Genomic DNA, 27903 nt, shown 5'->3' on the forward strand with positions numbered 1-27903 from the left:
ATTTAATCAAATAAATGCAGTATTGACAAGCAAAAGAAAAAACAATTAAAAAATCTTAGAAACCCCAAACTTTTGAAAGATGCATGTCTATTCCTATAGCACCAAAATTCTGACTGAAAAAATTAACTTCTTTATTACCCATAATACTGTTAGAACTACTAAAACACACAACCTGACACCTATATTCATGCTACATCTCTCATTAAAGCTTTCATTGTCTTAATGCATAGGAGTCTTTGCAGACAGAGTGAGTTTGTGTTGTTCTGGAGTTATCACAGCCATTATCAATTATACCAGAACTTTTACTCCTGTGAGTACGGTATTCTCCAAAAGCCTGTGTTGCAAACTCTCTGTGCCAGGGTCATCTGTAATGGGCTCCATCTCTGTAACCTTGCTTTAACCTTTCGTCTGATGTCTTTCAATGTTAGTGTGTTAGTGGCTAGCGTGTTAAGCAGGCTATCAGGCTGATTAGCTGACAGTAGTGATTTAGCGGCTGCTGAGTAAGCCAGTAGCACTTTTAACAAAGTATATCTCAAAGCTTGAGCAAGCTCACGGTAACACTATACAACCTGTAATCCAATATAAAAGAATTAGAAACTGTAGTCTGTCACAAATGAGGGACAGTGAAGATCTCTCTCCGGTATTTAACAGCAAGAAATTGCCTTTATATAAGCGTTGCCCTTATGTAATATGCAAACCGTAAACAGCATCATGACTTTCATCCATCTCACAGCCTTTATTTACATATTTACAGTAGGGTTCATAAAATGAAGGATTTTGAATGATTTATGTCACCGATTTGTTTACTTTGAAAAATTTCATATTAATTTTACCTTACCACATTTGTTTACATTTCCTGTTAAAAGTACTGTTTATTTCAAGGTTAAAATTTGATTTTAAATCCCAGACTTTTGATCCCTACTGCATGTCAACATTAAAACGAGTTTAGATCTAACATAGAATAAAATAAGATATGATATATTTTGTTTTTCATTATAAAATATGTCCTTCACCTCATTCAGACATAATAACATGAATGGCAACATTTTTCACTTTGACTGCACATATGATTTAAACACAGACAGACATTTCATCTTTCTATGGCTAATGCTTGTGGAGGGTAAATGGGAGATGAGCACATGTGGAAAGGCAGCATCAGAATCAGAAGTGAAGGGAAACTCAGATCTATGATATCAATTGATTTAAAAGCATGGTAGTGGATTTGCCACAGAGCACATTTCTCCTCTACTGAGCAAAAACACTGGAAGTTCACTCAACACACTGAAATAAACACACACACACACACACATGTGGACACACACGCACCACTATGGAGGATAAACGTTCCATGCCAACATTTGTTATTTTACAGCAAGTGCTGTCAGCGCTGAATGAGGACCAGGAAGCAACCTCTGCATGGTTATTTTCACCATAACTAAGCAGTTTTGAAATATCAACAGCACTGTTAAATCAAACTTTTTGTTAAATTCAGACTATCCATTTGTAAATTAACAAAAATTGTTATAGAACAATATTTAATGTCGAAAGGGAACTAGAAAGAAAAAAAGAGAGAGAGAGAGAGAGAGAGAGAGAGAGAGAGAGAGGGTGAGGGAAGGAAAGAAAAAGATAGAGAAAGAGAGGGGGAGAGATAATGGAGGGATGGAAGAGGTTTAAAGCACGAGTGTTCTGCTCAGTGAGGTTTATACCTGTGTGTCTATGTGATAATGTCCAAACTGGAAGTTAAAGAAAACAGAAAAAGAGTTAAATAATACACAAACACCATAGAGGAAGAGGAATTTATCCTCATGTTTTTCTCCAAGACGCCAGTTAACCCATATTTGACCAAGCAGGTCATACAGATATCAGTGTTTTCAGACATTAATAGAAGTCCTACTTTAATGAAAAAGTACATTTTTCTTAAAGCTTAGAGATCTCTCTACTGGGGTTCAGTGTAGAGGTGGTGTGCACTGAGCAGATGTGGACTCCTGATGTTCGATTAGTTTTAAATGGCCAACGAAACCAAATGAATTATCTTGGAATATCTTGGATTCTATTTTAAAGACCTACAGAGGGTGCAGGAACACAGTCTGACAGTTTTCAACGTTTCAGCACTCTTAAATATTAATTGCTATTAAATATTCATTTAACCTAAAGTTGTTCTCTATCCCACAAAACATGCTGATGGAAGGATGTATGGGAACAACCCATTTGGGAAGGAGCAGCTGCCACGCAGAGAATACAGAACAACATTTTGGTGTTCCTGCAGCCCATTAGGCTTCTCTTTATTAAGTATTTTATAGGCCTAATTACTATAGCTTAATATAAAAAAATTATTATTCATTATGTAAATAAATTAGTCTATATATAGCTTAGATTTTTTTAATCTAGAAAAGAATTGTACTTTTAGAACTGTTAATATAACGTTTAATTTTATTTTATTTTTGTCAAATTAAATAAGAAATAACGACTATATTCTATTGTAAGACATTCACTACAGAATACACCTGCATAACGTTTGTTCCCCCGCCTGAAAAGACACCTTTAACTTTCTAGTTTGTGTAGTTATTTATATTGTGCTACAAAGGTTTCTTCTAAGTCTTTTACTTATGTAGCCAAAAGTTTTTCTTTCTTTCTTTTATCTGCGACACTACCGCTGGTACTCTTTCTGTCTGTGCGCTGCTGTGCATGTGGTGGTGCGTCTTACCGTTAGACCGTCGGACAATATTTTCCAGAAAAGTGTTTTGTGGGGCCACTAGTCCTCTGCGTCCCCCGGCCATCACGGCGGGTCATGCGCTCCTGTGAGAGGCCGGACCGGTCAGCATAAAGTACCCACACAGGTCTCCGGTGTGTCTGCCGTCCACATGCCGCTGTCGCATCCAGTGATGTGTGGACCCAGGGCTCTCCTCTCCTCCACCCCATTGAGACTCCACCATCGGCTTCAACTGGCGAATCAGCGCCATCTATCGACTCGTGTGAGGCAGCAGGTGTTCTTCTGTAAATCAATAGATGGCGCTGATTCGTCTTTTATTATACGTTATCAATTCCAGTATCTTGACGCCATCTGCCGGTGGATGTACTATTTTTTGCAACACTTTTCGTCTGTTATCATTTAATCACCCTCAAGTTATTTCAAAACTGTAGCCTAATAATAGATTTTTTTTCTGCTGAACATAGAAGAAGATGTTTTGAAGGCTGTGGGTAACCAAACAGATGCAAGTTGCCACTGAGAAAAATTAGTTCTCTAAATGTTTAGAAATACAGTATGTGTATGTATATATTTTGGGAGCAGATTTTAATTTTTTTCTTCAATTAAATTCAGCGCCTTGTCAAAATAAATAAATAAATAAATACAATTTATATAGATTTTATTCTGCAGTCAAGTGCTGTCTGCAGATCTTGGTGATGTCACCCAAAAAAAGAAAAAAGAAAAACTGCAGCAAATTGGGATCCTGCATGACATGGGTTTGGTCATTAACCTTAAAAACATAAATATAATGATATTACAAGAAAGACCTAGCGACCAAGACTACAAATATAGCTTCAAGCTATAACAAGTCCCTAGAACATACTCAAAACTACCTGTGTATTAGTATCAGCAGCACCACTGAAAACGTCAACAAGGCTGTGGATGTCTTCAGAGACATGGCACAAAGGGCATTATTTATCAAAACTGAGACCCCCTTACCAGAATATGGCTATAAATAATCAAACCTGTTATAGACCCCATCGCACACTATGAATGTGAGGTCTGGGGCCTATACTCACCATCCCAAAATCCACCAACTGTAGAGACTCTTCAGGTACAGCGCTGCTTTTATGGTTGATGTAAAACTCCCATAGTAACAACAGCACCAAAAAAAAAAAAAAAAAAAAAAAAAACTTGTAATAAAAAAAAATGGAGACATTTCATCTCATGAAATCAAATTCTTTAATTTAAATGACTTTTATAGAATCATATTATTATGTTGTTAAATACATAATTTGTTCCAACTGATGAATTTAACAGCTTGTCATATAATTATAATCTTAATAACAAGATTTATATTACACTTAGTTTACATTCTGAGACAAAATATTCATACTCTTAGGCTCCACAATAAGGCTTAACAGATATACTAACTTGCACCTTGCTGCAGTCACCAGCAAAAATAAAAATACCAAAAAATATTTTGATACTTTTTTTATTTATAAATCATATTCACAATCATATTTGAACCATAACTAACTTGCATAGTGCTCATAATTTTTTGGAAGTTTCTGACTGCTTTTGACTGATTTTCAGTATAGCCTTAGGAAGCATTTTGAGATTTGACCTTTTGATCCATAGACCACCGGCAAACAAGTCCACACAGGAAGTCATTGACCTTTACCACTCAGCCACTCGATTGTCACTGCAGCCAGAAAACTGAACTTTGGTTTTATATTATTTCGTTTATATAAACATGACAATGTTCATGGCCTAACCCCAGCCAGATATATATTAACATCTCAATCATCAATCATCTCATTCTGATGTCAGTCATTTTGAGCTCTAGATGCATGTGCAATGTTACACAAATTAGTTATCTTCTTGCCTCAGGGTGAGATGTTAATCTTATCAATCAGAGAAGCTGTAAATTTTCTGAAATCTTAATGACTTTCATCTTTCTCAGCATCTTTAATCATATCTAATCAGATTCAAGATCTGCACTCCTGAACCTCCAAACACACACAGCAAGAAAAACTGGTTAAGTATAATTTGCCTTCACTTGGCACTTGGATAATTGGCACGGTAATTCAGTCAGAACTCATTTGAGATCAAATAAACAAATTTTCAGTTCAGTTTAAATTATTGTATAGTGATTATCAGATTACATATTGCACTCTATATATATATATATATATATATATATATATATATATATATATATATACTGTATGTGTGTATAAATATATATATATATTTATATATATGTGTGTGTGTGTGTGTTGAGGTCTAAGTAGAACCTAAACTTTATTTGCTTTGAAAAGTAATTGCACAATCTGTAGTGCACAAATTGTAGTGTCGCTCAGGACAACAGTCAAGAAAACATGTTATATCATCCTAAGACATAAAACCAGGCCCCGTTTGCGTAAACAAGTCTTGAGAACCATTTTGATCAGCTAGCTGTTAGCCAGTATTGCTTTCTGGATTCAAATTAGGCTATTTTAATGTATGTATTTTATTTATACATATTTATGTAATTGTTATTTAAAAAATGATGACCAGTCTTAAAGAAGAAAAATTGGATGCCTTGTAAGACTGGTCTATGTAGTTTATGCAACCGGCCACAGGACTATAGATAGCCAATATCTTTCCAATAAACAGCTTGATAAGATCTATAAAAAGAAATGCCATGCCATCTACCTTGAAACATGCAAATTAACAGGAGGCGTGTCTGAGTGATGAGGGACATTTCAGTCGTATATTAGAGCAAGTGTTACTAAACGTTTCAACAGTTTTGTTCAGAACTGCTCTTTACTCCAAGTGGCTCTAAGCAGATGAACCAGAAGCAGATGATTCTTTCCATCATGGGAATAAAAGATCATACTTTCTCTTCCTGTGCACAGATTATGATCCTGGCTCTTCTAGCATGCAGGTGTTCAGCAGGTATTTAATCACTTTTGATATTCCACCACTCCTCTTCCACTTCCACCACTCTGTGTAAAGTTTCCTTAGATTATTTTTCTGACATTTTAATGACTTGGTAGTATTTTAGAAATGATTTCCCCCTTTAGCCTATAACGAGAGGTTATGAATTACTCTACCATTGAGCAGATGTGAGACTGCATGTGTTATGCACTTTCTATCTGTCTTCTTAGTCTTTAAATTCTAATTCATCCAATGCAATATAGGTAATGCATTCACAGAAATGTATTGGTCACACAAGCTTTGCTTCCATGTCAATACAATGAGTCAAATCTGTTGATGTGTGCCATTGTCTTATCAGGGTTTGATATTGTGTTTCTGCAGTTGAATCTCTGCATTGTGCTGTTTCATCCCCTTCACCCAGCACTCCAGTTTCTGGTAAAGGAATCTACAAGACTCTTGTGCATAAGACAACAAGAAAAGTAATTAACATCTAGTCTGGATATCAGTGTATAATTTGTCATATCATCCTTTTCGCAGTTCATTCTCTGAGGCCAGCTGATGTGTCCATGGTATCTGCACTGGTTTTGTCCGATGTGAAGAGGTGTGTTCAAATTTATGTCCAAATATAAGTGCATTAAAATATCAATTGTAAGCTTGAAAGGCTTACTAACATAGAGCAGCACATTAGTTTAACTAAAGTTAATTAATACCTAAATTCTGGTCAGGCTCTGATTTTAAAAGCTAAATATTAATCACACAGCTGGTTTTTGTCTGTTTTGTTATTCCATAATTAAAATGGGAACAGAATTACATAGTAAATAGAATATGAATTATATGTTTTTAGATCAAAAGAATTGTATTTAATTTGTTAATTTCCTTAATTTAAATGCCGTTATTATGCCACTCAAAACTAATAAATTGCGTGTTTTCTATGGCAGATCTGATGAAATTAGAGCCCTGAACATGCTATCTGGTAAGATTTCAATATTATTCTATAGAAATAAACAGACACATAATACAGTACCATAACATGCATTTCGTTTTGTACTTGAACTGCATTCGAATACCATTGTTGAATCTGCATGGCTTTCAGTTACCTTTTTTATTTTATTGACTGAGTAACACATTGATTGAGCTCACAAAGCCCTTCACATGCTTCTGTGTGATTATCAGGCTTGATTAAACCAGATCGTTGCATAAAGGTTTAGGAAAGATTGAGCCTGAGTCCTTGAAATGAAAGTCAAGGCCAGAGGAGAGATACACACGCAGCTATGTATGTGAACAAACAACACTCTGGTCTTTGAATGTTCATTTTCTGAGATAAATGACATGACAGAAAAAAATAGGCTGAAACAAATCAACACATAAAACACATATTTTAGCCTAAATTGGTTTTTGCAAAGAGGAAATCCTTCAAACATGTCCCTAATCTCAATCAAATGTGATAATATTGTCTTATCTTCCACACTAAAGAACTTTGTTTTGGGTTTTGTGTCAGTTGGCCTGATATTATTGGTCTGTTAACTACTGTTTGCGATAGAGTTATCGATGATTGTCTGCTCTGATGTCCTCTGGAAAACCTCAAAGGACTACAGTTATCTTTATTTCTCCTCTTATGAATGCAACATTGTTTAGTGTTTCTGTAAATTCTGTTAAAGTTTCTCAACAGGAACTGTACAGGTAACCAATTGTTAAGTCAATAAAACAGGTGCACTGATGCATGCTAAGAACAACGTTTATGTGAGGTGAAGATGGTGATACAATGCTACTTTTCAGGTATCTGAAAGAGAGACAGAAGGCCTCAGTTTTACAAAAACAAAATAACATCTTTTCACTTTTCTACTTTAGAAATATTGTTCACCTTTAACCCAGATGTGACAACTGTTGTACCTGATCAAAGGTATCCTATAAAGAAATTAATATCAACTATTTAATTACAGATGCTACATTTTCTGAATGTTTAAAATGACTATCTTTGTGTGACAGAAGCTTAATGGATCACGTAAAGTACATGGAGTCACTCAGCAGCCCCACTCAGGTAAACACAGTCAGGCCTTTATAACAGTTATTTCCGGTCTCCAGTTTCCGCTCATTTTTTCATATGCGTTAGGAGCTGTGTTATTTTAAGGTTTTATTCCAGATGAGCTGCTCCCCACACTGGTATAAGTAGCGTCACATGTAATAATATTTTCCTGTGTTACGGACATCGCCATCTTTCATATCTACTGTAGTCACTGTCATTATAGTAACAGGTGCTATTCTCGGTTAGGCTTAATGCAAGAACAAAAAGGTGGACTTAAATCAGTTATTCATTCATACAGTACAACGAATCACTAGAACGTTGTGAGTACTTAAACTAAGCTGTTATTAAATGCACTCGTCAAATTTGCAGGTTACATCGTTACATGTGTAGCCCAGGTGGCGACCTTAGCGAATATTTATTTATTTCATTTATTCATTAATTCAACCAAATGCTTCGAAAAAACACGGATTCATTCAGGAACAAAACAACTGACTGTCTTTATGAACTAGTCAGTCGACTGAGTCATTTACGATCCAAACAATTTGAGTGTTTGAGAGTGAAATGATGCTTAATGACTGACTCGAACTTTCAAAAACGCAAATGCATTCAGGATGGAAACACTTGTTTCTTGCTCGTAGACGTAGACACGTAATGATTGATTAAGCTTGTCTTCATTTGGAAGTTTATTTATATATATGTATTTTTGGGAGGAGCAAATAGACAAACTGGTAATATTGTGTTTAAAATGTAAATGTACTCTATGAACTTAACTGTTGTATAAATCCAATATGAAACATTGCTTAAATAAACACTGTAAGGTAGACGTGTTATTTTATAAAAATGAGCAATCTACTCTGAGCCATTAACATCTCTTGTGCTGTTATTCTTGTTCAGTGGAAGTTGCTCCTGTTCTTCATACCAGTCGATGAGCTCTCTGTGTGTACGGACCAGGTCAGACATTTGACCACAAATCCTATCAACCTCTATTACTTATTAGTACATGGGACTTGGAAACAATCAAAGTACAGCTTTAATTCTATATTATTCTGCACTTGTACTTAGGACTTGAATGCAACCATTGATGCAACAGTTAATAAAGTTGAACAGACACTGGACTCTCTTCATAAGAAGGTAAAGACAGTCAATATCCTTCAATCAGCAGTTTTGAATCAGTATACTGAGTTTGTTTACTACAGCTTTCTTTCTCTCTAGTTGAAAAATACACTGGTTCATGTTGTTGTTTGGAGTGGACTTTCACATGACCGGTCAGTCTGAGACAACTTTCTGACAGTTCTGATAATATTCTGCAATGAACAGTTTAGTTTAATAAGGTGTTTCTGTTTTTAGAGTGTGTCAGTTCCAGTGTGAGGAAAGATATGATGAAAACAGACGCAGACTGGATACTATAGTACTCATGGCTTTATTGCAGGTACAGTACATATAATTTGTTTACAAAAACACAAACACTGGTACACGGGTGACTTTTGAATGTCTATGCTAAAATAGTTTTACATTGTCAAACAGTATATATGTTTACTGAACAGGAATCTGTCAGTGCTCTTCTAGAGAGAAGAGGCTGGTTTGGTGACCGGGAAGATTTCAGCGTAATGCTTCAATCCAGTCCAGTGCACATCGAACTGTCAAACCCAGTAAGTCTGCAATATTCAGAGATCATTTTAAACAGGCCACTAGACAGACAGTCAGACTGACAAATAGATAGATAGATGACACACAGACAGACGAATAATAAACATTATAGATGGCACAATTTGTATGGGTTTTACACAATATGCACAAATATAAATAGTCTATTTCACATGTATTATGTCGAACTGTAAAAGTATTACATTTATACTAGTATAAAACAAGTGTTTAATTAAATTGGTGCATTATTATATTGCACATGTATTGCATCAAGAACATTTATAAAGGCCAGAACATCTAGTAATGAAATGTATTGTTTTAATAAAAGTGCACGTAAACTTTTGTATTTTACTTTGACTTGAGGATATTAAATAACCTAAAATGACTAAATATAAATCTAACCTTTCTAGTGATTCACTGCGTCAGACTTGAGAGAATGTTATTTGTTTCTGAATCAATTTGCTCTTCTAAAAAACACAGATATGACTCACACAGTGCTGCAGAGACAAGCCCACTATAGCAATTTTTGTAAGCATAATTTGGCATGTTATTAAGCAAAGTGGTACTTTTTTCTTGTTGTTTTCAGATCAAAGCCTTTACGTCGGACTCCTCACGTGACATAAGCTTGTTGACCTTACGACTCTGGACTAATTTGGTAAGTTAATATTATGCGTGTGTACATTGTTCCTTTAGATGTAGGGGTGAAATCCTGGACACTTACTTTCAAGTTATAAAAGTTCAAAGTGTTAAAGGCCCTGATGTGACTGATAACAGGTAGACTGATAATCAGCTCTCAGTGATAGCATCTAATCTGAAACTTATTCAACCAAGAAACACATCTCAAACCACCTATCTAATCTTGCCTATATGACGAAGAACTGGAGCCCACTTTTTGACCAATCCTGATTATTCTCTTTCCAGCTGCAGCCAATGACAGATAAGACAGAGATGAATGGGCGGGGCATATTCACCATTCCATGCCCCACAGAGGTGAGGGAGATATTTGATTTATGACCCCTTCTGCATTCATAATGAAAACTGCTGAATCAGAGTGGCTTTATAAATATGGCTTTATCTCACCAAACGGTTCTCTGCGCTTCCCGAACTTTATGTTTCTGTCCTTCACCTGTGATAAGGTGAAAGTATTTTTTATCGACTTTATCCTATATATTTTTGTGTTAGTGACACAATGTTCACAATGTGTATATTCGAGTCTGGATGATTTTTTTTTCCAAAACAGACAGAAACATGCACATATGCTTCATTAAAGCTGTTGTTCTGTCCCAGGAAAAGCCGTTTTTGCGAACACAAGAAAACTCATACCTGCCTGAGCTCGGTAACTCCCAAACAGAGGACCCCTCTCCACTTTTCCACCCGGTTAGTCCATTCTCACCATAAGTTGGCCCTGTTGCTCTGACTTACAGTGTGTCTAACTTGTGCTGCATCTGACCTTTCAGGTGATGGGGAGTGAGCTCACCTGTGAGGACAGGTCTCCATCTCCCAGCATCCCTTCCTCAGGTAAACAGGGATCTCAAACCTGCAGTGCACCCTGGCTAGAAATGAAAGGAGTTTTTTTTTAAGCACGTTTCTGTCTGTCTCTTCTATAGTCCATGCCTTACGGCCAGCAGACATCAAAGTGGTGGCAGCAATGGGTGACTCTCTGACGGTAATAAACATACACATTTTAATGTATTAATGATATTTGCTAATACCAAAGATACTTTTTAACAAATATGCACTACAACTGAATGTTTGGAGTCTGTAGGAATTTTTTTAAATGTTTTTTAAAAGAAGTCTCTTATGCTCAAGGCTGCATTTTTTTTGTGAAAAATACAGTAAGAACAGTGATAATCTTTTGTAACATATTAAAAGTCTTTACTGTTGCTTATCACTTTAATGCATGGTTGCTAAATAAAAGTACTGACCTTATTGATCGCAAACTTTTGAACTAGTGAATTCATGAAGTTGTGATGTCATTTCCTTTGCCCAAAAAACAGGCAGCCAATGGGGTGGGGGCTGCACAGAACAATCTTCTAGGTGTGCTTACAGAGTATCGCGGCCTGTCATGGAGGTAAGTGTCTACCCCGATCACACTGTGAACCATCAGTTTATTGTGCACAAATGTTGCTGGTTTCGTTTTATCCATATGATTTACAGGATAAAATTCAAAATGATCAATGATCTCATGAGGCACAGATATATTTACTTTTTTGTTTTCAGCATTGGTGGAGATGGGAACCTCACAACTACAACCACTTTACCAAGTATGTGCAAGCTGTCATGTTACGGTCATGCTCTTATTATTGTGTACTGTAGATTTATGATCAATCATTAAGAAGAAAAACATAATCAACACAGATATGATTGTAGTCATAAAAATCTTTAAACTACATAATAGCTGATCAGACGACGCAAGAGTTTATACAATAAATAGCTGCTTTAATCTCTACTATATCCTACATAACTTGAAGTAGTCCAGGGGTGAAATTAGAGGTCAAGTTGAGCATTATTCTTCAGTCCCTCCTTTAAAAAAACGCAAGTCATGTACAATATGTTTACCTCTACCAATCTCTTTATCACATTCAGGGATTAGATAGACATGCAAATCAGATTTAGAGTGATAATGTGTGCATAAAATAATGTGCGTGTGTGTGTTTTTTTTTTTTTTGTAATTTAGATATATTGAGAGAGTTTAACCCTTCAATCACTGGCTATTCAGTTGGAAAAGGAAGTGAGAATTCTGCACTGAGTTTTCTGAACCAAGCAGTTCCAGGAGCCACATCGGAGTGAGTAACTTCTCTTATAAACCAGTGATGAAGTATGAAGCGTTAGATTATTACATTAAAACTAAAAGCATATACTTTATATACATCCATATTCAAGTTTAAAATGCAATTTATAGCAATGATGGCAAAGCTAATTTTTTGTAGCCATTAGTCTTCAGTGTCACATGATCCTCAAGAAATATTGCTAATTGGTGCTCAAGAACCATTTCTGATTATAATTAGTGTTGAAACTGTTGTGCTGCTCAATGTTTTTCTAGAGACCATGATACCCTTTTTTCAGGAATTATTTGATCGATCGAAAATTTTAAAGAACAGCATTTATTACAAATAAAAATATTTGATTCTGTCACTTTTGATCATTTAAGAAACGTAATAATTAACTTAATACACGAGTAATATGTAATTTTTCATTTTGCAGTGATATGGTCACGCAAGCTCATGCTGTCATTAAAAGAATGAAAGAAGACTCGGTCAGTCATTCTCAAAATCTCACAAACATTTCCTTTATTGTTGTTGTTGAAAATGTTGTCACTGTGATATAATTCTATTTTCGATCCTCCGATTTTCATTAAGGTATTATTCAGTTCGGTTGTATGTTTGAGTTTTTTTTTTCCTGTGAAATATTAAGATAGGACACAGGATGCAAATCTAAACATTCAGACTGGCTGAAAATTTCTGTCTCTTTTCAGCGAATTGATTTCCAGAATGACTGGAAGATTATCACAGTCTTCATTGGAGGAAATGACATATGCGCCCACTGCTCTGATACTGTAAGCTGATATTAATAGAGCCTGTTTTATCTATTATTATATATATATATATATATATATATATATATATATATATATATATATATATATATATATATATATATATATATATATATATATATATATATAATTTCATTAATAAATCTGCAATTACTGTCGCTATCTTTCTTAATCACTCTTCTCTCTCTTTCTCTCCTCAGCGGTACTATTCTCCTGATAACATTGTGAAGTATATTCGTGAGGGTTTGGACATATTACATAAAGAGGTGAGGCAGGTTTAGCTCTGGTTTTGAAGCGTTCTCTCTCTCTCTCTCTCTCTTTCTCCCTCTCTGTTTATATATATTGGATTGTAGCAGTGGTCAAAGAATCTATCTGACTGCTTTTGTTAAACCAGATTATCGGTAACAAACCTCCAGTGTAAATCGCTGCTGTTCGCTGGAGATAATCATGTGTTCTCCTCCAGGTCCCTCGTGCCCTGGTGAACTTAGTGGAGCTCCTGGATATAATTCCACTGCGCCGCCTCCATCAGGACCCCACTCTGGGCTGCCCCACCTGGCTGGTCAAGTGAGTTCTGCCCTACATACTGCCTCCTGATTACTGCTTGACTCTGGTAGAGGATTTATTTATATATATATATATATATATATATATATATATATATATATATATATATAATTGTTTTTTTGTTTTTTAGCATGTTGTGTCGCTGTGTTCTGAAACCTAAAGATGGATCTCATGAGTTCCAGATGTTGCAGGAGTTCAACCAAGCCTACCAGGTACACAACATATCACACGAAAATGAATTTATTGTGTAGACATCTGTATATTCATATTGATTATGAATGTGATTATTGATAATGCAAAGCAAATGTACAGTTGACATGCTGTTGTGTTTTATTCTCAGCGTGGTATGAGGGAGCTGGTGGAGTCTGGGCGATATGACACTCATGATAACTTCTCAGTGGTCCTACAGCCATTCTTCAGAAATGTGTTTCTCCCTGTGTTGGAGGTGCACGGCAGTCTCACATCATTTATTACACAAGCAATCCTTTTAAACTGTTAGTTCACATTATCTTTGTCATTTTTAACATGCTCTTTCAGGATGGGAGACCAGACCGTTCCTATTTCTCTCCAGACTGTTTTCATCTCAGTCAGAAAGCTCACACGCTCATGGCTCGGGCTCTCTGGAATAACTTGGTAAGCATATGAGTTAAAAAGATATGTTAATGTATAAGCCTCATAATGTTTTTATTAATATATTTCGTGTAATTTAAGATGCAAGTGTATTTCAAGCATGTTGTTTGCATTTATTTATTTATTTTATATATTATTTTATTTAGTGTTAATGACTGATGCTACTTCAGCAATAACCTCTTTGTGGATGTGTAATTGAATTGTGTTAATTTACAATATAACGGGATTTATAATATCATAATTAATAATAATAATTTATAATATCAACGGGAAAAAATACATTTCCATAGACTCTCTTAATATGTTGTCATTTCACAGCGTGAAATGGATTTTCTATTTCATGAATTTATTCGTTACCTCTCTCTCTCTCTCTCCCTCTCTCAGATGGAGCCTTTAGGTAATAAGACAGATAGTCAAGATTTTACTGCAGGTATCTCTCTTAAATGCCCAGAAAAGGTGAGTTTAAACTGTATAATTCTTCTTTAAACTTTATCATTCTGTCACATTTGAATACCTTTTCATATTCTTCTTTAGTCGTCCCCCTATTTGAGGACCTATCACAACAGCAATTACACATACAACACCCCTCCTCCTCCTCCCCCACCTGCAAATGTAAGTCACACAGGTATATTACAAACAATATTAATGAAATACAATAGAACCTTAAAGTGATTTTATGAAATGATTTCTCTTTTTCATTTTAGAATTGGGGAAGTGATTTCTCATGTGTGGACACAGCGCCCTCTGACACTGTGCCAACATCTGGTAAGAAAGAGAGAGGGGAGAAATTAATTTGCTTAATTTTTCCCACCAGATGACCATAACTGTCCAACTCTCTAACTAACTATTTCTCCTTTTCCTTAATTTTTATTTAATAATCTCTGTTTTATTGACTTTAAAGTATTACAGCGTTGTATTTATCAAAAGTCATGCAATATTTTTAATTTGCTAAATTTTATTTTGGTACTTCATTAACAGATATATAATATATGTATATGTAACACACATACTGTGGATGGATATTCTGTTAATGAAATAGCAAAATGTAAAAATATTGCATGAATTCTATGAAATAAAGTGCTGTAATACCTTAAAAATATTAATGAGGATACAATTTGTAATAGATAAAAATGACTAGAAATTTAAAATATATATATATATATACACACACACACACACACACACACACACACACACACACACACATAGGTTTATTGAGAGAGATAAAGATGTAATAAAGGCTTTCAGATGTCACACCATTCATTTTTATTGTTGCTTTTTTGTTGTGTTTTGATATCAAGGCAATTCATCACAGTTAAGATAAAGTTTAGATACAGAACTGTTATGTATTAACATAACCTCAATAACATTTTATTAGTTAATTGCATGTAATGAGTTATACAAATTTTTTATAAGCATATAATATCATTTATTGACATATCTGTTTATTTTATTTTGTATAAATGACTGAATGTTTAAATAAAATATTAAGAAGGATAAAAAGAAAGATTAATAATAGATAAAAAAAATACAAGAAAGAGGAGAACCTATGAACATAAATATAGTTTATGGTTAGAGACAAGCAGGCAAGATATCCTGCCATGATTTATTATCCTTTTAGGTCCAAGTAGTGCTGCATTGTTGCTTTGTTGTTGTGTTTAGGCATCCAGTTAATCACATGAATAATGACATTTCTTTCTCAGTTCACAGACTGCGTCCAGCTGACATTAAAGTGGTAGCGTCTCTGGGAGATTCAATCACTGTAAGTGTGTGTGTATATTTGTGTATGTTGCGATGCTTTGTCATGCTGTAATTATGATTCTCTCTCTCTCTCTCTGAAACCGTCAGGCCGGCTTTGGTGCAAAAGCTGAGAACCTTCTGCAGTTAGTGGATGAGGAGCGAGGGGTTTCCTGGAGGTGAGTTTGTGACAGTCTGCTGTAAGCCTTTGGAATTGCTTTGTTCTAAATGTTTTCTAAGTGTCTGTGTTTAATTTAATTGATAGCATTGGTGGGGATGATACTTTGGAGACTGTCACCACATTGCCAAGTGAGTATAACCTTATGTAACACTTGATGTAATTTTTACTGGCAGTGTGGCTATATTGATTAGAAATGATACTCCAATGGTTCTGATCCTTATCAGATTTGAATTGATTCTTGTTTAACAACATGATAATAACTAGCGCCTTTTGTCATTATGTTATCAGATATTCTTAAGAAGTTCAATCCAAATGTTTTCGGCTTCTCAAAGGGGAAAAGTAAACGACCAAATGGCTTCAATATGGCAGTGAGCGGTGCAAAAGCAAGGTAAGGAACACACATAAACACATAAAAACTCAGTTTACAGTATCCTTTCAGCTAATGATTTCTTCCACTCTATTCAGTAATATACCAGCACAAGTGAGGGATCTTATCACAGCTTTAAAGGATAGCACGGTCAGTATGCTTATTCAATCTATTAAGTTGACTGAAATAAAGAAACTGTTGCAATTGGCAACAAGCAAGTAACACAAATTAAATGTGATATTTTACAGTGGAAAAACTGAAATAGCATGTTCTTGAAATACATACTCTACAAATCTGTTTTAAACACAACTTTGAAAAAAAAATGCAATGTTTTTACAGTTTTGCTTAAAATAATTTTCTGTTGAATAAAAAAATACATCAAAATGACAATGTTTGCTGTCTTCTCTAAATTATAACTATATTTTGTATGCATGTGCCAACTCTTTGCTGCATAGGGCAAATTCCACCAATTGTTGTAGGGCAATAAACAATCTAATTTAATCAAATGTTTTTTTTTAAACACCACTCTCATTTTTCAGAAAGTGGACTTTGAGAAGGATTGGAAACTGGTGACACTATTTATTGGGGGAAATGACCTTTGCCAGTACTGTCACGACCGGGTGAGTGGATGATTAATATCACATGAAGGCTCCCAGCTCCCCATCATAAATTGTTTCTTCTTGCGCCAGAGAACCACTGCGGTGACCTTTAAGCAGCTAAAATACATTTGGATACTAACAAACAGAGATGCAGTGCCACTGAGTCATTGCTAATGTTTTTTTTTGTATCTAAGACCAGCAAATAACAATTCAATTCGAAAAAAGAAATCAGAAAAAAATGTATGTGTTGTGTTTTTCTCTACCCAGGCTTCTCTGTCTCCTTCTAAGTACATCGGTCACCTCAGAGACAGTCTGGACATGCTGTACAATGAGGTGAGAGAGATGTATTTACTGAACCCGATCACTTTCATGATTTATTAGTTAGTTATTCTTATTAGTTAGAAAATCATTATCACAGGGTTTTTTACACACATTTTCCCATATATTTAACACAGAAAAATGCTTTAATAATTGTGTGTTTTGGTATTTCCTATGTTATGGGGACCAAATGTCCCACAAGTATAATAATACCAGTAAATGTTGACATTTTTGGTCCCCATGAGGAGTCAAGCTTATAAATCATACAGAATGAGAGGAAGGGTTACGGTAAGGGGATAGGACTGTATAAAATACATTAAACATATGGAATGTCCCTATAAAACACATGGAAACCCAATGTGTGTGTGTGTGTGTGTGTGTGCAGGTTCCCAGAGTGCTGGTAAATTTCGTCGGAATCTTAGAGATCGAGGATCTGCGAATGATAAAGAGGGACACACTGGGCTGCAGCCTCCTGCAAGAGTAAAAACTTCACTAAACAGTTGATTTAATCTAAAAAGCAGTGTACTTTTTCATGTTCTTTTTTACACAACTGACTTTTCTTGACTACATGTTTGCGACAGGAACATGTGTCCATGTCTTCTGGAACCTCGTGAGAACTCTCCAGAAATGAATGAAATGAAGAAGGTCAACAGAGATCTGCAGGTCTGTAGCCATCAAGTTGTCAGTTCATTGATGAGTGGGCTTTAGATTATCTTGACCTTCAATGTGGGGTTTTGTGCATCAGATGGAGACTGAAAGGCTGGTGTATGGGGGAAGATATGATGGAAGACAGGACTTTGCAGTGGTGCTACAGCCCTTCTTCAAGAACTCTGTTGTCCCAATGGTTGAGGTTAGCACTCTTAACATATCTCTAAAACACCTCATGTCTCATGAAATCACACATAAACAACACATTCAGACGTAAAATATTTTTAAATATGTATATAAATATGTTAGATTAATGTAATGCTTATGGAGTCTGCCTTGGGCTCACACTACAACAGATAAAACTTTTGACAAGATGATAAATCTCTTTCTGCTTTAGGATGGCACACCAGACCTGACTTTCTTCTCTGTGGATTGTTTTCATTTCTCTGAGCGGGGACATGCAGAGATGGCAATTGCGCTCTGGAACAATATGGTAAATACATATACATTCACACAATCTCACAGCAGCTTTCCTATATTTAACAGCATTTTTCCTGTGTTTTCGGTTTTAGCTGGAGCCGGTGGACAGTAAACAAACCTACAATAATTTCACATATGACCGCAGTAAGATTCAGTGTCCCACAAGGGTGAGTAAGGTGATGTCCAATGGAAACTACTGTAAGAGCAAGATAACCAAGCATGGTCTTTCAATTAATGCGATCTCTTCATATCTTCTCCAGGAGCATCCCTTCATCTTTACACGGATAAACAGTGGCTCTGATGTCTCTACGACTGTCGTACCCGTCACAGTTGCCCCAGGCACCCCTCTCCCTGCAGACTGTCCCAACGATGCTGTGCCGGCCTGGGCTGCAGCTCTTCTGGCTGTAGGAGGCTTGGTTATTGGTTGGGTCGTAACCTGGATGATCTTCTACTACAGAGAACGAAAGAACAGAAAGAGAAATGAAGACAAAGAAATGAATGGAACTAAGTTTTAATAAGACTAAAAAAACAACAACATTATAACATTGAATAAACCCACCCCAGGTTTGACTTTAAACCCTATATAAACACTGACAAGTACTTGATGATGAAATGTTTAAATGTCAGTAAATTATTGAATTGCTGTAAATTATTTAAATTATAAATAATTGTAATACTTGTATAGACAGTTATTTATTTTAATAAAACAATTAAATAAAAAAAATATTTTTTGTTTAATATTTTAGTTACAAGTGTAATGTGTTCAACAGTATTTTTGTCATAGGTATGTTATATTTTAAAAGATTTATAGATTATTATTTCCTATTATATTTCCTAGAAATAAGAGAATTGTAACTCTGTAAAATCTTTACTTTCTGAAGCTGTTCTCTCAGCTTCTGTGTATCATCTCTTTTTCTCTTGTCATGCGCTCCTCTGATTCAGTTCTCTAGTATTTTAAAGTGGCCAGTGGATGCCAGGTTCGCTAGTAACCCAAAGAAGCCTCTGAGATACTAAATTATCAGTTAATATAAATGTAGTTAAGACAAATGTTACTTATAATGCAATAAACAAAATGAATCATTTTCAATGTAATTAATTTTACACCCACTGTAATCCTAATCAAGCTTAATAAATTGATTACATATAAAATATAAGTTAATAAATAGGCTAAATGCCTAATTTAAACGTACTCTAATCAAAATCCTTCTGCAAATGAAACCAAATAAACAGATCGCGAAACGTTAAACAATAGAAAATACCGTTATCAATTACGTTGCTTTCAACAGGTCAAAAGTTTGCCTTCAAAGCAATTAAATATTCATGAAAAGATCACTGATATTGACGTAACAGCTTGTAACTAAGTGAATGACGTCATTGCGCGCGCCACCTAGCGGCCGTTGCTGGAAGCGCTGCATGCAGAACTCGGCTCTGAAGATGGCGGAAGGGGAGTTAAACGTTGACAGTCTCATTTCTCGGCTTCTTGAGGGTAAGCTGTTTGGACGTAAAGGCATTTTAGCGTTTATATAAAGATACACGGTAATTAGCTACTCGTCTTGATCTGTTTTTCTGCTGGTGAATGTGGAATTTTGCTCGTAAGGCGAGAGCTTAGCTTCGGGTCTCTAACGCCTGTTTATAAACACGGCAATGGCCCCGGGGTTTGCACAGCCTTCATACCAGCGATGGGAGTTTCAGATTAGAGCTAACCTTGCCTTTATCTTACCGAGGCAGGGAAAGTAGTGAAGGCCTGTAGATTTTTATACCTCAGTTGGTGAAGAAACCGGCTAAATGAGAGAGAGGGTAGGACGATGCGGTGTCCGCTGCGTCTTTGACTTCAGGCGAATAAACCGACGTAATTCTGATTCTCCATTCGACTCCATTTATACTGTATTCACTATACAAGTTAACCGTTTGATTACTATTGATTAATGTTACAAGTATGTTTTCTAAATCTTCCTAACACTGAATTTGTAGTTATGTTATGAATCTTACACCTAATGTTAAAGATAAACTAAATGTTACAGCGTTACGCCATCTAGTTTCTGATCGCTGTTTTTTTTACCCTCTTAACAACGTTTAATTGTATTCAGTTCTTATATTTACGGTTCTTAATGTAACATAAATCACTGAATCCTCTTCATGAACCAATAAATATTCTCTTAAAACATTATACTTTATTCTTTTAGTAATGTTTCACTGTGTTTAGTTAATGACTTTATTTGTTTTTTTTTTCCTTAGTAACATTACAGTGTTAACTTGCATGCAATAATGTAGTGTTCATTATCATTATGAAGAGGATTAAGTGTAACCTTGCTTAGGAGAAATTTGTGTAATTTAGTAATGGAATTTAGTGTAATGTTTCATAATATTTCACTGATCTTTTATCAACGTTATGTTACACTGATTCCTTTGGGACATTACCCTGTATTCTCTTTAGTAATGTCACACTGACTTCGTAATGATAATGCACAATAAATATTCTCTCATTAACATTACAATATATATTTAGTTAGTAATGTTACACTTGATTTGCTCTTACTATGAATTAACTTGTGACTTTGCTAAAGTTTAACTTCACTTTGTTTTCAGTATGAAGTGAATAATTCATGAAGGGAATGGTAATTTTGTTCTCTGAACTGCATCATCTTCCTAACCGTGAAATACATTTAATTTGGAACATCACATTCTATTTGACATGAATAATATTTCATTAAAATCTTCTGCAGTGTGTTGTTTTGGCCGCGTGGCTCTGTAATGGTTCCTGTACTGTAGACTGGATGGTTGCCTTTAATAAATGCCTTTTATAAATGCTGGATCCATTTATTAGCCGGTAAAGAACATTTTAGAGAAATCTGTGATTAGTAGAAAGACGAACGGTTCTGTCTCAGGAGACTTCGGTTAGGATCTTACCCTCGGTTATTGCTGCCCATCTCAGTGACTTCTGTTACTAAACAAACTTCTGCTGTTCAGTTGCTTTTGATAAAGGCAAGTGTCGTGGACTATTGCACCACCCTGATAACTGATATGGCCTCGTGCTCGTCCATCTGTCCCAACACCCTCCTGCTGACCCTCACTCAGCAATGCCATCTGTGAGTCTCTGTGTGACCCTAACATCACGCTTTTGCCTCTTAACACTTCGATTCTCATGGTCTCTCAAACACATCTCTGTATGTTTCTCTCATGTTCCATCTGTGTCTCTCGATCACACTTCTCTATCTTGGAAGATCAAGCGGCCTGCTGTCCCACGGTGGTCGTCTAATGGCTGCCCGTCGGGACTTGGATAATCTTGTGGATTGCTGTAAAATGCTGTAGTGGGAAAGTGGACGAGTTTAGCTTGTCTGTCATTTCGTTCTTTTGTATTGTAATGTAATGTGACCCTAACATGATGAACAGGGAATCAGAACGATTAATTAGTTTTACTTTGAACAAGTTGTTTCTGGAGAGCTCATAATCTAGCTCAGACTGGTCTGGACTGTGGCTTGTCAAACACACATTCACACAATTAGATGTTTTGTCGTGCTGCAAAACCGGGCATTTCATCAGCCATAGAGTTATGCACATACACACTTCAATCTGTACAAATGGCACCATTTTAGCAATCTCGTAAAGTGCTCTGTGCTTTACTCACACACACACACACACACACACACACACACACACACACACACACACACACAGTAGTTGGCCTTACAGGATTCTTTCCAAAAAGAGTCTCCAACATTTCTGGTTTGTGTGGGATATTGTGAGGGTGGACGGCCTGAAGACTAAAATGGTTCATGCTATTATATAACCGTAATCATGACTGTAAGAAAAGAGCACAACTTTTCCTTCTCTGTGACATATATACTGTCTCTCAGCTATTCTACTTTTACTCCCCACACACACGGCACACACACTTTTCTAATCGGTCCTTCTCCTCGTCTCAGAGTGAACTATGGCTACAGGTTCTCGCTTGTAGTTTCTTTCCATCAAATGAAGTTCTTAGACAAACTGCTCTGCAGAATGTTTGTTTAACAGTCTCGGCTGTGTTTGGAAAGGCGGAAACATTCCTGCAGAATTCCAGACACTCTCAAGATTCCCACTCACACAAGCATCAGAATTCACTGACATCACTGTTGTGATCAAGACATTTCGAAATATTTATATATTACGAAATGCATAAAAAAATGTTTGGGGTTGGTATGGTTTTGAAAGGATTTCAGTGATTTTTGAATGGTTGTTTTTTAAAAAATAAAAAACATAGGAAAATTATCATATTGTGAATTATTATTATAATTTAAAATAACTGTTTTGTATTGGAATGTATTTTAATTGTGATGGCAAGGTCGAATTTCCAGCAGCCAAGACTTCACTCTTCAGTAAAATGACTTTCTTAAATCATTCTAATATGCTGATGATTTCATGTTTAAGATATAGATGCTAAAAACCATTGGTCTGTTTACTATTTTTGTGGAAACCATGATAAAAAAAAAAATTCCAGGATTCTTTGATTAATAGAAAATTACAAATCATAGCATTTTTATGAAAATAAAAACATTTATACAATTTTGTAACAATGTAAAAGTATTTTGTCAATTTAATGCATCCTTGCTGGATAAAATTATTAATTTCTTGATGAACCCAAACATTTGAACAGGAGAATAGATAGTAAGAAAATGTTCCAAAAAAAAAAAAAGGACCATAAGATAAATCAAAGGTTTATTTTTTTTTAATAGTGTGACTGTGACTTTTGACTATTGACAAAGTCCAATTTGCAGCCTATTCTGGCCCACTTAGACAGGAAGAGCCCTGTCTGATAATTATGTGAAGTTAAATGTTTATAGTGTAAAGACCAGTGGGGTAAAAATAAGCACAGATTAATTCCTATTATTCATTTATATAGTTCATTCATTTATATTCTTAGTATTCAAATATATAGTTCTTCTCATAGATATCTAGCCAACCGAACATAACTATAAATGTCCTCCCAAGATTGAATTCAAATCCAGTGCCTAGTTCTTCCTCCGAAGTGCTTCTGCGGCTTCTTATAAACATGCCTTTGTTTCCAGGCATCAAAAAACTGATCAATACGATCAGAGCCAGTTTGGCAGATTGTGAAAGTCTATTTTTGTGTGCATCATGTTTCAGTGGATGACTGTATAATAAGTGGGTCAGTATGAGCATTGAGTGATTAGAAAATCCCACATTTGACCCAGTTGTTGAGGCTGCGATAAAGTTGTCACACTTAGAAAATGATGTTAACCAGATGTTAACAAATGCTGTCTACTGTTTCCAGTGCGAGGATGTCGTCCAGGGAAGATCGTTCAGATGACGGAAGCAGAAGTTCGAGGACTCTGCATTAAATCTCGTGAGATCTTCCTCAGTCAGCCCATCCTGCTGGAGTTGGAGGCTCCACTTAAAATCTGTGGTAGGTTCGATACTCCCCTTCTCCAGAGCGGAGAACATCTCCACTCTTTTAATCACAATCCTTCCTCTCCATCTCTCAAGGTTTTGGAAATCAGTGTGTAAGTAGAGCAGGTTATAAATATGGATTTAATGAGGATAGGTTTGAGGTCATTTCTCCTCTCTCTGTGGCACACCTGAGACCCCGTGTGTGTGTCATTAACCTGAATTTGGGGTGTTGGGATTCTAAGGCCATTTTTCTTTTCTTTTTTTCTGAATCCTAATCTGACAAAATCCATGTAACTTTATTGATTTTTGTCAATTGTATAACTCTCTCTGTCTGTAGGTGACATCCATGGCCAGTATACAGATCTGTTGAGGTTGTTTGAATACGGCGGGTTTCCACCGGAGGCAAACTATCTCTTTCTGGGTGATTATGTGGACCGAGGTAAACAGTCTTTGGAGACCATCTGCCTCCTACTGGCCTATAAGATCAAATACCCTGAGAATTTCTTCCTCTTGAGGGGAAACCACGAGTGTGCCTCCATCAACCGGATCTACGGCTTCTATGATGAGTGTGAGTGTCTGATCGCTTGCATAAATATAAATACACCAAACGTTAACGCACGCCCACACCAAACAATCTGAAACCATATTGATTTCTCTCCCACTGAACAAGCTTTCAGGTCACGGATCATACATTATTGTTATGAGTATGTATATTTGTGTGTCGCAGGCAAGCGCAGGTTCAACATAAAACTCTGGAAGACGTTCACAGACTGCTTCAACTGCCTCCCAATTGCTGCCATCATAGATGAGAAGATTTTCTGTTGCCATGGAGGTGAGAACGGGTGAACGAATGGAGGATTGTTTTATAGAAGTGACTCTTGGCCTGATGAAATAGGTCAGCTGAGTCTAAAAATATTATTGCATGGTCTTTGTAACACTTTTTCTGTCCGACTCCCTCTCCTAGGTCTCTCTCCTGATCTGCAGTCAATGGAACAGATTCGCCGGATTATGCGGCCGACTGACGTCCCAGATACAGGTGTGTATGCGCACATCTGACAAAAACAAATACTTGCTGAATCACTAATGTCTCACTTGTAAGATCTGACTACCTTGACAAAGGATACTCCACTTTTCTTGTATTTATTTCTGCATTTCCTACAATTGAATTGTATTTTACAATCATATTTTCTACAGTGTCATTTTAGTATTATGTGTACTTTGGTTTTCTTTAACATTTATGCATTTGACAGATGCTTTTATCCAAAAAGACTTATATTGCATTCGTGGTACATAGTTTCAAATCAGTTCTTTGCCTTCCCTGTGAATTGAACACATGATCTTGGTGTTGCTTGTGTAATGCTGAAGGAAGGCTATTTTTATAGCTAGTTTTTATTAGTATTTTAAATGAGCTTTTATTTTTAGAATTTCAATTTTAGTTTTTTAGTTTTATGCTGCTGTATTTTTTATTAATATATTTCTTTTTTCTTTTCTTTTTTGTAATTTAGGTTTAATTTATTTAAATTTTGAGTTTTAGTTTTCATTTATTTCCAGCTTTAAAATTATTTCAGTCACCTGGCATAACATTTTATTGGATTTACATTAAATATTGGTTGACCACTAATAAAGGCATTATTTAAACAACCAACAAATTTTGATGGAATGAAATATTGTCACAGATACATATTCTCTGTCTCTTGGTCTCTCAGGGTTGCTTTGTGATTTGCTGTGGTCGGACCCAGATAAGGACGTTCAGGGATGGGGGGAGAATGATCGTGGCGTTTCATTCACTTTCGGTGCCGACGTAGTCAGCAAATTCCTCAACCGCCACGATCTGGACCTAATCTGCAGGGCACATCAGGTACCAAATCATTTTAACCAGTCAGGATCCAATAGTCATGCTGTAACTTTGAATAATTGTGTTGAATAATTTAGATTGTGTAGATCGTGTTTAGTTTTAGTGAGTGTGTCATGTTTCGCAGGTGGTTGAAGATGGTTATGAGTTCTTTGCAAAGCGGCAGTTGGTCACTCTGTTCTCAGCACCAAACTACTGCGGGGAGTTTGACAACGCCGGTGGAATGATGAGTGTGGACGAGTCTCTCATGTGCTCTTTTCAGGTGTGTTATCCACACACACACACACACACACACATATGCGTTGTATTCTCACAGTACATTCACACATTCTCTTTTCTCTCTCAGATCCTGAAGCCATCAGAAAAGAAGGCAAAGTATCAGTACAGCGGGGTCAACGCAGGGCGACCTGTGACCCCGCCCCGTACGGCCCAAGCCCCCAAGAAGAGGTGAGCGGCTCGCCTCCCAGAACCACACCCTTCACCCCCCCGACCTTCAGCAAACTACCCCCTAACTGGGGCAGCTTTACCTTCCCAGGTCCCCTCCGAAATCTCTCTATTTGCTCTGCCAAACCTCTTTCTCTTTTCTTAAAATGTGTGTACAGAAATTTTGCTGTGACCAGTCGAATTCTCTTTTCTTTTGCTCTGCTTGTTTGTTTATTGGTATTTTAATAACAACAACAATACTGCTTTGGGAAGCAACTCTTGAGCAGAATACACGCTCACAAAGATCTCAGTAGTGTCCTGATATATAAGCATTTTATTAAACTTTACTTCAGTACTCTTTGATTATTGAACATTAATGTTGATTCATCACACACTGAAAGAGTGGCGACTGTAAGTATTTGAAGACTGTTGTGTATTTCGCTAGACTCTGAAGTTTCAAAACCAGAGGCTTTCACGCGCACACACAAACACACACTTAACTCTGTCAGGGTGCTTGATCACAGGTCAGCAGACACTTTACCTGAACACGGACACAATCCATTGTTGATGAACTAGGTCAGTGCGGACAGAGCTGGAAAAGGGATTTTAACTTGGATACCGTGACATACACACACATTTGCACAGCTGCATTTACAAACGGCATTGCATGTTCTGTTTTCTTAATACCTCTGGGATTTACAGAGAACCTCTGTTTAACGTGCTGTTTTTGTCTTACGATAGTAATAATTTAGGAGAAAAGTGTCACGGCATAACACTTCTTTGCATGACCCTTGTACATGTCAGTAATCATCTGTGAAATGACAAAATGCACCAGCCGTTTTTTTTTTCATTGGATAAAAAGAAGTAGAGCCTCCAAGTATTGGTTCAGTATGTAAGAACTGCACTTGTTTGAAGTTCCCCGACATCATTTAGAAGCTTAAATCTGATTCTGTTGGATTTGTTTAAGAACTTATTACCTAAAAGAGTAGCACATGCGACTAAACAATGCCTTTCTGTGAGGGACACATTTCCTCATGTCAATATTCACCTAGTCAATGACGTTTTTATTTTTGTGTGTTGCAGTTTACTTCTTCTCCTTAATTTATTTCCATGTTGGGAAAGCTATCAAAGTGTTCTAAAAGCAGTTCATGAGTTTTGTATAAGTGGGCTTTAAACTTAATAAATGGAAGAAAACTCTCTTTGCCTCCTCTGTTTTTGTGTCCCTTAGCAACCGTTGAAATACCAGGCTAATTAAAGTGACGGAGACCATAGTTCTGGATGCTGTTCAGCAGAATTTTTCCAAGTGTTTCAATAAAATAAGCAGCTCTGTAACACTGTGGACGAGGAATCTGTGGTCTGTCGTCATGGCTACTACGGCCATGCAGGGTCAGCTCTGTTTAATTGCAGACATTGAGCTAAAACTGTGTTCAGTAAATTGGAGTGCCTTCCGAAATTTCACAAGATCGATTCGTTTTATGATCTGAATACATTTCTTTAATCGATCAAATCAAAAGTTTGCCTCTGCTGCAGTTTTTGTGCATATGAAGTCTGTCCTTAGTAATCTGAGCTTTGATTTAAAGATACAGTAAAGAAGGACATGTTCCTAGAGCGGTTCAAATTTGAATGCAAGGAAAAATTCATTTAAGTTTTTAACTGGAAAAACAAATTTTGTAAAGACAAAACAACTTCAGGTGTGGTCACATTTACAGCTGCTTTTCAAAATTTCAACATACAGTCATTTTGATGAGTATTGCCTGATGTACTTCCAGCTGTGAAATTTCCTGTGATTATATAGTGCCCAGTTTCAACATTAATGGTGTTTTTTTTGTGTGTGTGGGGGGGGGGGGGTTAGCATAGTTTATCATGAGTGTTCGATCACAAG

General features: G+C 36.2%; 3 protein-coding genes and 1 long non-coding RNA gene across 5 annotated transcripts in view; 2 read left to right on the top strand and 2 right to left on the bottom strand.

Moving 5' to 3' along the window:
- The window catches only part of LOC127976453 (potassium voltage-gated channel subfamily H member 1-like), a 46538-nt gene extending 43673 nt beyond the window's left edge, over positions 1-2865 (bottom strand). The window contains exons 1-2 of one of the 2 annotated variants that reach the window (XM_052580879.1): positions 2705-2865; positions 1707-1733 (exon numbers count right to left, since the gene is read on the bottom strand). In XM_052580879.1, coding sequence (XP_052436839.1) covers positions 1707-1733; positions 2705-2777 — 100 coding nt within the window. In that variant the 5' untranslated portion in view covers positions 2778-2865. The remainder of the gene's footprint in view (positions 1-1706; positions 1734-2704) is intronic. The other variant, XM_052580880.1, reaches the window with a different exon arrangement.
- Positions 2866-5488: 2623 nt separating this feature from the next.
- Positions 5489-19082, top strand: LOC127976371 (phospholipase B1, membrane-associated-like). The gene is made up of 42 exons (XM_052580754.1): positions 5489-5629; positions 5993-6046; positions 6149-6212; positions 6550-6584; positions 7460-7511; positions 7598-7649; positions 8529-8585; positions 8697-8765; positions 8847-8899; positions 8982-9063; positions 9179-9283; positions 9865-9933; positions 10200-10268; positions 10566-10655; positions 10736-10796; positions 10886-10944; positions 11276-11349; positions 11499-11542; positions 11956-12064; positions 12483-12534; positions 12754-12834; positions 13035-13100; positions 13298-13398; positions 13529-13610; positions 13739-13843; positions 13936-14031; positions 14413-14484; positions 14563-14640; positions 14733-14793; positions 15732-15790; positions 15877-15944; positions 16031-16074; positions 16235-16334; positions 16412-16463; positions 16853-16933; positions 17180-17245; positions 17616-17710; positions 17812-17893; positions 17976-18080; positions 18276-18371; positions 18451-18525; positions 18619-19082. The coding sequence occupies exons 1-42, from the start codon at positions 5521-5523 to the stop codon at positions 18871-18873; spliced, it is 3279 nt and encodes a 1092-aa protein (XP_052436714.1). The 5' UTR covers positions 5489-5520; the 3' UTR covers positions 18874-19082.
- LOC127976373 (uncharacterized) lies at positions 18122-20212 on the bottom strand. Its single transcript, XR_008157772.1, has 2 exons — positions 20119-20212; positions 18122-18809 (listed from the first exon to the last, which is right to left on the bottom strand). It is a non-coding gene; the product is annotated as an uncharacterized LOC127976373 (long non-coding RNA).
- On the top strand, positions 19709-27218 carry LOC127976372 (serine/threonine-protein phosphatase PP1-beta catalytic subunit-like). Its single transcript, XM_052580755.1, has 8 exons — positions 19709-19844; positions 23631-23762; positions 24084-24314; positions 24474-24578; positions 24711-24782; positions 25453-25604; positions 25726-25860; positions 25945-27218. The coding sequence occupies exons 1-8, from the start codon at positions 19724-19726 to the stop codon at positions 26047-26049; spliced, it is 1053 nt and encodes a 350-aa protein (XP_052436715.1). The 5' UTR covers positions 19709-19723; the 3' UTR covers positions 26050-27218.
- The last annotated feature ends 685 nt before the right edge of the window (positions 27219-27903 follow it).

Source organism: Carassius gibelio, chromosome B17 (assembly GCF_023724105.1).
Source record: "Carassius gibelio isolate Cgi1373 ecotype wild population from Czech Republic chromosome B17, carGib1.2-hapl.c, whole genome shotgun sequence".
NCBI classification, from domain to species: Eukaryota; Metazoa; Chordata; class Actinopteri; order Cypriniformes; family Cyprinidae; genus Carassius; species Carassius gibelio.

Bases quoted from the DNA above. Each gene is read 5' to 3' on its own strand.
- LOC127976371 (XM_052580754.1), top strand. From the start codon at position 5,521: ATGAACCAGAAGCAGATGATTCTTTCCATCATGGGAATAAAAGATCAT. The intron at 13,101-13,297 runs GTGAGGCAGGTT...GTTCTCCTCCAG, and splicing joins TGGACATATTACATAAAGAG to GTCCCTCGTGCCCTGGTGAA. The intron at 17,246-17,615 runs GTGAGAGAGATG...GTGTGTGTGCAG, and splicing joins TGGACATGCTGTACAATGAG to GTTCCCAGAGTGCTGGTAAA.
- LOC127976372 (XM_052580755.1), top strand. From the start codon at position 19,724: ATGACGTCATTGCGCGCGCCACCTAGCGGCCGTTGCTGGAAGCGCTGC. The intron at 23,763-24,083 runs GTAGGTTCGATA...CTCTGTCTGTAG, and splicing joins GGCTCCACTTAAAATCTGTG to GTGACATCCATGGCCAGTAT. The intron at 25,605-25,725 runs GTACCAAATCAT...CATGTTTCGCAG, and splicing joins TAATCTGCAGGGCACATCAG to GTGGTTGAAGATGGTTATGA.